Raw genomic sequence first — 9,867 nt, 5'->3', positions numbered from 1 at the left:
GGGCCTGCAGGTGGCATGGTGGTTGAGCTGCTGGACTCCCACATGGACCACCCATTCCGAGTCCCAGATCTGGAGGCTTGAGAATTGCTGGGCACTTGTGCATGCATGCCCAGAATCCCAGGAGGAGAATGGAGGAGAAGGGATTGCGGCGTGGCCATCTCCCCTGGGGGGTGATTTCTCGCTTTCTATCTCTCTGTCTCTCTCTGTTTTTCTCTGGCCAGTGCACGCACCCTATGGCAAGAACCTTAAAAAAAGAAAACAACAACAATGACAACTCCCCAAAAACAAAACAAACAAACAAAAAAACCCTTCCAGAAAGTTCCAACCTGAATTCCTGAGTATTCGGGTTAATTCTCCAGTCATTTACTAATTCTTGTAAAAGGGGCCAGGCCTTGTGCTAAGTCTTCAAAATGCTGAGATAAGACCCCATCCTGGCCTCCCAACAACTCACAGTCTAGGGAAGGAGACAAAATATAAGACAATAACCTCACCATAATGTGGTGGATTTGTCCTCTGCTGAAAAACTGAGAAGCATCCCTTTGACTCCAGATGGATGCAGCCCAACTTACTCAGAAAGGGGCCAGCAGGTAGTGTGGAGATTAAGGCGCTGGATGTCACACAGCCAACTTCAAACGAACCTCATAGTTCCAGTTCTAGCCCTGCCCTACCAGGCTGGGGCCCGGTCTGAGCTTCAACCATCTCTCCACCAGGAGCAGCCACCCCAAGCTATGCCCTGGTCCTAGAGTTCTTTCCCACCTTTCTGTTTTTGTTCAAGCTCTTTCTCCTTCTGGTGGGCTGTCCCTGACTGTCTCCCCTCCACACTTCTGTCCATTGAAATCTGGTGTGCTTAGGTCCTTCTATGTCACAGGTACGTGTGCTTCCTGCAGGAGCCATGGGGATAGACGACTGACGTCTGTCTGGAGTCCCCTAAACTATCACTTACGTGTGCTTCCTGCAGGAGCCATGGGGATATACTGACGTCTGTCTGGAGTCCCCTAAGCTATCACTCACAGATACTTACTTGCTTGCTCCCACGTGCAAACACTGGTCCCCCCAATCCTCCGCCTCAAGCCTTTTCATCTGTTTAAGGGGGTTTGGGGTAGGTGGGTTCTATTGTGCTCTCTCCACTAGACAGTTCTCCTGCTTAGTAAGATCCACGATCAGACTTAATCCTGCAAAACAGCACCAAGTCTGCCTTTCCCCGCCGGGTAATTTCCACCAAGCCGACTAGCCCTGGCCTTCCCTCTTCATTGTTCTGAAGCTCGGCGCTGCTTCCCCTAATCTTCACGGAGAGACGTAAAGTCTGGGCAGTCAAGGGGCTGGCAGTGGGATCTCCAGACGGTTTCTTGATTCACGGTCCAAACCTAAGGCTGCTTTAGGGCAAGTACCGTCTGCCTTTCCCCGCCGGGTAATTTCCACCAAGCCGACTAGCCCTGGCCTTCCCTCTTCATTGTTCTGAAGCTCGGCGCTGCTTCCCCTAATCTTCACGGAGAGACGTAAAGTCTGGGCAGTCAAGGGGCTGGCAGTGGGATCTCCAGACGGTTTCTTGATTCACGGTCCAAACCTAAGGCTGCTTTAGGGCAAGTACCCGAGCCTGGGGACTCGACCACAGGAGAGGCCGCCTCCGAAAGAAAAAAAAAAAAAAAAATTTTTTTTCAGGAAACAAAAGGGTTTGTGTGTGTGTGTGTGTGTGTGTGTGTGTGTGTGTGTGTTTACTTAAAAACAAACGCAAGGGCCCCTCCCCCACGGTCCGACCACCCTCAGGGAGTTTGCCAGGAAACAGCAATTCTGAAGGCGAGGCAGTCGCCAACGCCCCCACAAAGTGCCTCGGATTTCGGAACCCCTCATCCAGACCCCTCAGGCTCCACGCGGCCAGCTCCCGGGCTTCAAGCGCGGAAGGTGGGCGTAGATGGGGACCCCGGGGCCGCCAGAGCTCCGCAGCGCGGGCCGGGGATCAGACTCCCCAATCGCGCCTCTCCCAACCCGGCGGCCTGGGCCGTCAATCAAGCTGGCCCGACCCCGCCTGCGGGCAGCAGCGGGCGACCAATCAGAGCCAAGCTCCGCAGCGATGAGCTCAGCCGGCTCGCTTGCCATTGGGTGGCTATATTAAGAAAGTGGCCGGAATCCTTAAATAGCGGGCGCTAGGGCCGCAGCCTGCATCTGCCACCGCAGTCCGGCTGTAGTCGTGAGTCCTCCAGGACGCTAAGCGAGGCCTGGACACACCGGGAGGGAGACAGGCCAAGTCCGCAGCTCGAGCTACAGTTGCGCACAAACCCACCCGTCCCTGGTCCAAGGCAAGAAGAGCGGCCACGCCCGGGAACAGCGCGACGAGACGCACGGTTCGCCCTATGCCCCCGCGCCCCCACCGCCTCCGCCGCGGCAGCCGGAGCGCACCGAGAGAACGCGCCATCGCGGGGCCTGGGTGCAGCTAGCGACCCTTGCCCCCAGCGCGCAGCGGGAGGTGAGCAGTGAGCGGCGAGCGGGACGGCAGCGAGGCGTTTGCGGGCCCCCTCCTGCTGCCCGGGCCCGGCCCGCTCATGGCGGCCATCCGCAAGAAGCTGGTGGTGGTGGGCGACGGCGCGTGTGGCAAGACGTGCCTGCTGATCGTGTTCAGTAAGGACGAGTTCCCCGAGGTGTACGTGCCCACCGTCTTCGAGAACTATGTGGCCGACATCGAGGTGGACGGCAAGCAGGTGGAGCTGGCGCTGTGGGATACGGCGGGGCGCCCCCCCCCTGCGGCCGCTCTCCTACCCGGACACCGACGTCATCCTCATGTGCTTCTCGGTGGACAGCCCGGACTCACTGGAGAACATCCCCGAGAAGTGGGTGCCCGAGGTGAAGCACTTCTGTCCCAACGTGCCCATCATCCTGGTGGCCAACAAGAAAGACCTGCGCAGCGACGAGCACGTCCGCACAGAGCTGGCCCGCATGAAGCAGGAACCGGTGCGCACGGACGACGGCCGCGCCATGGCCGTGCGTATCCAAGCCTACGACTACCTCGAGTGCTCCGCCAAGACCAAGGAGGGCGTGCGCGAGGTCTTTGAGACGGCCACGCGCGCCGCGCTGCAGAAGCGCTACGGCTCCCAGAACGGCTGCATCAACTGCTGTAAGGTGCTCCCCCCCCGCCTGCCGCTGCCGGCGCGGCTCCCCCTCCTGGCCGTTCCCCCGCGTGCCGGCCGAAGGGGAGACCTGCGCTGCCCAGGGACCCCACCGAACTGCCTGGCATCTGCTGGCGGCTCTGGTTCTGGCGCCGAGAGTCGGCGTGGGCACCGGGCGCCCCTTTCCCAGCGTCTGCGAGCGTCCAGCTGTGTTACACAGGCCGAAAGCCAAGGGTCCCCTGAGCATCCTCCGAAGAGCCGGGCCTCAGGGTGTGAGGCTGTGTGTCTGCCCGACTCCCCCGCCCGGTTTTCACCCCGCCCCGTTCTCACTCCACCCCCATCTCTGGTCCCCCAGGGCGAGCATGGCTGGGACTGCGGCTGCGCCCCATCAAATGTTCACCCTTAACCAGACAGCGCCTGCAACCTCTTGTCTGTAACATAGACCCTGGGAACTGCGGAGGGGAGGGCTGGGGAGGACGGGAGGGGTGTTCTATAAATATAGATATAATTTTATTTTCGGAGGGAAGATGGTGTTATTTAATGGTGGTGGTGGAAGGAGTGACCAGGTCGCTAGCACACCTCTGGGCCCAGGTTGGGTCCGGCGCCCATCTGAGCACGAACCGGACTTGGCCATCTTTCCGGACCCCTGGAGAAGACATTTGCAACTGACTTGGGGCTGAGAGGACACAGCTTCCAGACACAGCGTCTCCTGTGGGCCAGCCTCCCGGGCCAGCCCCTCCCCGACCTCGGCAGAAGGAGGGAGGGCAACCTGTGGGGTTGTTTTTGCCATACTCGAACTTTGTGCCTGTCCTACAAGTGAAAATTGTTCAGTCCAAGAAACCGATGTTATTTGATTTATTTAAAGCTGAAACTTGTTTTTTTTTTTAAAGAATTCTTTGCACAATTGTTTCATTGTTTGACACTTAATGCACTTGTCATTTGCATAAGACAGCATTCTGACCACATTTGTACGCTGTAACCTCATCTACTTCTGTGTTTTTTTAAATGATGATGATCAAAAAAAAAAAAAAAAACGAGAGGAAATACCCTGCTAATTTTTGTGTTTTTTGTTTTGTTGTTTTTTTCTTTTGAAAAAGATGGCAAACACTGCTTTGTGATTTTTATTTGTGCAGGTATGCACGCTGTTTTGATAAAGGGCAGTGAACAAGTATTGGGGCCCATTTAAAACTTTTTTTTTTTTTCACAAGGCAGTCTCTAAAAGCTCTGTGAAATTTTCTCTGCATCTCTGTACAGAGAATGAACCTGCCCCATTTCCTTTCTCCCTCTCCCCTCCCACCCAGTGGTACTTCTACTAAATTGTTGTCTTGTTTTTTATTTTTTAAATAAACTGACAAATGACAAAGTGGTGAGCTTATGATGTTTACATAAAAGTTCTATAAGCTGTGCATACAGTTTTTTATGTAAAATATTAAAAGACTATGATGATGACATTTATAAAATGGCTCCTGTGGTTTAATATTGTGTAAAGATAGCCTTGTGATTTGGGAAAAGGGACCAACTCCATTTCTTTATAGCAAATACAATAAATGAGAGAACTTTTTTGGGAGGCGGGTGGGATTGGGTGATGGTTGTCATTCCTGTTACATTCTCAGAGGAAGAGGAGGGTCCTCCCATCTACTCAGTCCAGTTAGGTGAGGCCAAAGGTCTTGATTTCATGGAGGTTTGATAGTCACTTGTGTCTAAGTCTGTTACAGAGCTCTGCTTCTTATTCTTTGAAACTTGCAAAGTTGTCATTTGTGCATTTTAAATTTAGACAGCTTTTTTGTTGTTAATGGAAAACGAATTCTTGGTGTGGGGCCAGGTCCTTCCTGGAGAAAGCTGGTGACTGGGTTCCCCCAGATCACCAAGGGTTTACACAATTCCCCATGAGAGTGGAGCTTGTTGTTTTGAGTGCCAGAGCTCCTGAGTGGAAGGAGGGGACAGTTCAGTAAAGCAGCGGATCGTTTTAGTACCGTTTTCATCTCAGTATGTCTCTAGAAGGACCTAAAAGGGCCGGCGGAAAAAAATCCAAAACCAACAAAAAACAGCGGACAGTTGGGTGGTTAGTACCTAAAATTGGAGCAGCCGCATTTTGAGATTCGATCATGATGAACTCTGATTTCAGACACTGAGCCTTGCTGCCCTGGCTCTCGGAACTAGACAGGCTGATTGACACTTGGGGGCCACATTCCAGTCCTGTGTGAGGTTCAGCCATGATGGCGCAAACCTCTCACCTCTCAGCAGCTTCCAGGCAAGAGAACTGATCAGTGGCCACCTCTCCCGGAGACCCAAGAAGTGTGGTTATTATTTTCTGAATTAGTGCTTGCGGGGTCTTCAGTACATGGTCTCCTCACCCCCGCATCCAGGGCAAAGGCAGAGAAGATCTCTTTTGAAGTCGTTTGCTTCAAAGCATGAACCTTCAGTTTCCCTGTCCTCTCCCAGTCTCTGAAGAGTTTTTGTTGAGTGAAAAAAACCTGGTCGCTGGTGACCTTTCACCCACTTAAACAGGCAATACTGGGGCCTGCTGCTCTGCAGGGTGGGTGCCTTGGCCAACAGAGGGGAATTGTTTGGGCACCTCTGGGAGCAGAGCCGGGAGAGGGTCCATCCAGGCCGGCTTCTTTGAACAACCGCCCACTCTTTCAGCCCCTCTATCTCACATTCTACCTTTTCCTTTTCATTTTAAAGACAAAAAACGTTCCATTGAAAAACAATGTTTGTTTGCAGTTTTTAGGGCTAGCAAATCCTTTGGTACCAGGGAGTGCGGGATCTGTGGGGGCTGGGCTGAATGCCCAGCGCTCTGCTTTGCCACCAGCCAAGAGCCTGGGGACTCAACCCTCTGAAAGCGTTTTCTGGGTTTCCTGCCTTCTCCAGTCTGCCTGGTACCTAGAGCTGTCTGTTTTTTATATTTAAGGGAGACAGCCACTCAGATGACGCATGGCAGCCTGAGTTAGACTTGTTTTAAAGCGTGTGGCATTTAATAATGCTGCCGGAACGTACTCTTCTAGCTGCGCTAAGATCCAACTGGAAAACATAAAGACGAATTGCTGTAGGCTGGAAAATCAATTAGGGAAAGGAGGTAAAACATCTGGTGTTACTCTTAAGATATGAAAATTCATTTTGCACATTTAAAATAAATGTGCTGAGTTCGTTTAATTGCCTGTTGAACTGTTTTGTGGAAAAGAGTGGGGAGTTTCATTTATCCTGGGCATTTTATGGCAAGGAGCACTGTTTGGGGATCTCCTTTCATCTTAACATTAATTCAGTCTGGATTGTATTTCTAAGGTCTTTTTCACATGTGTTTGAGTAGACTTAGAATAGCAGTTTTCAAACTTACATGTGTATCAGAATGCCAAGAAGGGCTGGTTAAAATAGACTGCTTGGCCCCGCCCCCAGAGTTTCCAATCCAGTGGGTCTGGGCTCGCCAGGAGAGAAGGTTGGCAATGAAGGTGTGGTTTCCTCTGCCTTCCAGAGATGTGGTGTAGACACACAGAGAGCTTTCTGGTAACTGTGCTCCTGGAAAACATACATCCCTGGCTCCAGGAGACGATGAGACAGCTGCAGGGCCTTGTACCCCAGCCCGCTGGGTCCTTACCACTTCACTTAGTCCGTCTTCTGGCTGCAGGGAGTGTTGGGCACTCAAACTGCTCTCCCCACTCTCTGCAGCCACATTTCTGGCCTGGGAGGTAAAATTGAACTGGAGGATTCCAGTTTGTTCCTTCTTGATCATTCTTTTAGTCAACACGTATTTATTGTTGACCTAAGACTGGGCCTAGCATATGCGAGTAGCTTGGGATGCAGTGGATGAATAGATAGGCATGGTTTCTTCTCACACAGTGTTTTCAGGCAGTGTGTTTAGACAAGTAATAATAATGATGGTGAGACTAGCTAATGTTTATTGACTGCACACCGGGCACTGTGCTTAGCCCTTTATCTGTATTATTCTCCCTAATCCTTGTAGTAGTACCTACTGCTGCATAACAAATGATCCCCAAACTCAGTGACTTAAGACAGCATTCATCACCTCCCAGTTTGTGTGTAGCAGCATGTAGGCACAACTTAGCTGGGTCCCCTGGCTTAGGGCTCCATAAAGCTGTCATCGAGACATTGGCTGGAGCTGGGCTTACCTCAAGGCTTACCTAGGGAAGGATCTGCTCCCAAGGCCAGTCACGTGGTTTCTGGCAGGATTCAGTTCTTCACTGGCTGAGTGAGGCTGCCTGAGGTTCCTTGCCACCCACATGCCCTCTCCATAGGGCATCTGACGCCATGATAGCTGGCTTCTTCAGGGCCAGAGAGAGAGCGTGAACAAGGTGGGAGTCACACTCTTTTATACACTAATATTGAAGTGACATCTCATCACTTTTGCTTTGTTATATTTTTTCAAAGTGTAAATATAATGCAAGAAGAAACGACTGCGGCTCACCCACTCAATGGGAGGAATTGTACAAGGTCGTGAATACCGGAAGGTGGGGGTCACTGGGAGCCATCGGAGAAGCAGCCAGCCATAACCTCTGCAACAGGTCAGAGGTAGGTACTATTATCTTTGTTTCATTGGTGGGGACAAAGAGTCACACAGAGGTTAAGTAAGTTGCTTGTGGTCACAAAACTTGGGTAGATTTGAACCCAGGCAGTCTGGCTCTAGGATACTAATCCTAGGTGGGGTCGTGACTGGGGAGAGACCACCCAGACTGTAGCGTAGAAGAGGGCTTGGAGATGAGAACCAGAGGCAGTTAGGTTAGTGAGGAAGACTTTGCCCTGGTCCCGGTAGAGATGAGAGGACCTGAACTGACGCGTGGACCTGAGAAGAAAGGAGGGACTAGAAAGACATTTTAGAGAGAGATGTTGTGGACATCTGAGAGAGGGGTATCATGACAATCCTAGGACTCTGGCCTGGGTGACTTTGAGCCCACTGATGCCATTATTCTAGGTTAGAATAGTCTCGGTCTGGTGGTACGGTCAGTAGCAAACTCAGCTGCAGCGTCGGAACTCTCATGGTTGGAACCCTCATGACCAACCATGAGCTCAGGTCAGCCTGAAAGCATGTCAAGCGTAAGTTACACCTGGTAGCTGACTAGTTCCCTCCTATTCTCTTGGAATCTTTGATAAAATTTTGCCAAATATTCTAGCTTGGCTTCAGCGCTGCTGTGTGGATTCAGGCCCACCCACTCAATGGGAGGGATTGTACAAGGTCGTGAATACTGGAAGGTGGGGTCAGGGGAAGGACATTATCTCTGCCTAGGTGGGTGGGAAAGGGAAGCAGTGCTTCTGATGACTTCCACTGGGGTGGCTTCAGCTGGTATCAGTGAGAATCTCTGGGACAAAGGCCCCCGGGGATAAGAGTTTTGGTTATGACGTTCAACCACTTTCTTTACAAGGAGATGGTTTTCCTCATTCCTAGCCACAAGTCAGGATCCCTATGGGACAGTGACTGGGCCAGTTAACAGATTTCTGGGTCAGCTCTTAAAAGAGGGAGCTGTCAAGGCACAGGTAGTAACTGAAGCCTTGGAGAAGGGATGAGGTGATCCGGAAAGAGTTCGTGTAGTGAAAAGAGACTGTTATTGGATCCCAGACTCCATGGCAGCTGAAAAGCAGAAGAGGCCATATCTGCTTGTTCATTGCCGTGTCCCTATGCCCCAAACAGTGCTTGACATATCCTAAAATGTCAACTAGTAGTTGAAGAAATGAATGAATTAAATCAAAGACAGGCATTTAGTGAGTACCAGTTTCTGAGAGGCCTAGGAAGTGACAACGTTTTGGAACAGCTGCTCTGGGCAACGAGAGGAAGACGAGTTAAAGAAGAGCTGGGCGGCGTGGAGTCCAGGGAAGAAAGTGCCCCTGGAAGGCCAGGTGGGCACTGACATTATCAACCTTCTCTGTATCCCAATGCCTTGTAAAACGCAGAATTCACTCCATGAAGGTCCTTTGAGAAACGCTCCCAGTGATCCTGGGATGAGCAGGCTGCAGGAACGTCCTCCCAGAGCTGCAGGCCGCCCGCCACTGGACCACTTGGGTGGCTGGATGTGCTCATCTGCCGTGAGTGGGCTGAGTGTCAAGTAATGAAGGAAGCTGGCAGGCTTGGATTCTTAAATGGAAGCTTGATGTGACGGGCCCACGTTTTTCATTTTAGAAATTGCGATCTGGAAGTGCGATTCTCAGAGTGATGGCAACCCCGGGCTTTTATGACTCTGTGTGATCTCTGCCCTCTGGTTGTCATTTGGAGTTATTTTTCTTCTCTGTTCAATCCTGAACAGGAAAGAAAAAAATATTACAAGAAGCAAGTTCCCCATCACTTTGTTAATGATTGATTGCATTTAATGCCAGAACTTGTTTTACCTTTGGATAAACAATCAAAACCTTCTGGAAGCACCTAAGAGGAATGCAAGAATGCATGTGCCATTTAGTGGCAGAAAAGTTTTCAACGATACACTGACAGCATAAAAAGTAGTATTTACATGAGCGCTAAAAAAGAATCACTTGTAAAATACACACTCTTCAGTAATGGCTAAATATGGAGAAGTCTGATATTCGGTCGCATAAGCAGGCTGACTCCACACATGGGAAGAGCCATCCATCCCCCTTCCTTGAGGCTGAGAACTCCGAGATACAGATTTCCTCCAAGGATCTAGGATCATAGGCTGAACCCAGACTAAACGCGCACGAGAACACCAACCCAGATTAGCCAGTCTGGGTGCTCGGAGGTGGGTTTTGCTGTGCCAAGCGAGAATTGTTCCAAGTCTTAACTTTATGGGTAATGGTAGAAATTACAGAGTGT

At 51.1% G+C, this 9,867-nt stretch overlaps 1 protein-coding gene across 1 annotated transcript; it reads left to right on the top strand.

The window, feature by feature from the left end:
- Positions 1-2,145: 2,145 nt before the first annotated feature.
- RHOB (ras homolog family member B) lies at positions 2,146-3,504 on the top strand. The gene is given in 2 exon segments (XM_006172221.3): positions 2,146-2,731; positions 2,733-3,504. Coding segments are annotated over 2 exon segments (966 nt in total). The 5' UTR covers positions 2,146-2,537.
- Positions 3,505-9,867: the final 6,363 nt, after the last annotated feature.

The sequence above is a fragment of the Tupaia chinensis genome, unplaced genomic scaffold (assembly GCF_000334495.1).
Source record: "Tupaia chinensis unplaced genomic scaffold, TupChi_1.0 Scaffold144952_1, whole genome shotgun sequence".
NCBI lineage: Eukaryota > Metazoa > Chordata > Mammalia > Scandentia > Tupaiidae > Tupaia > Tupaia belangeri.
This window is presented reverse-complemented; position numbering and strand designations above follow the sequence as displayed.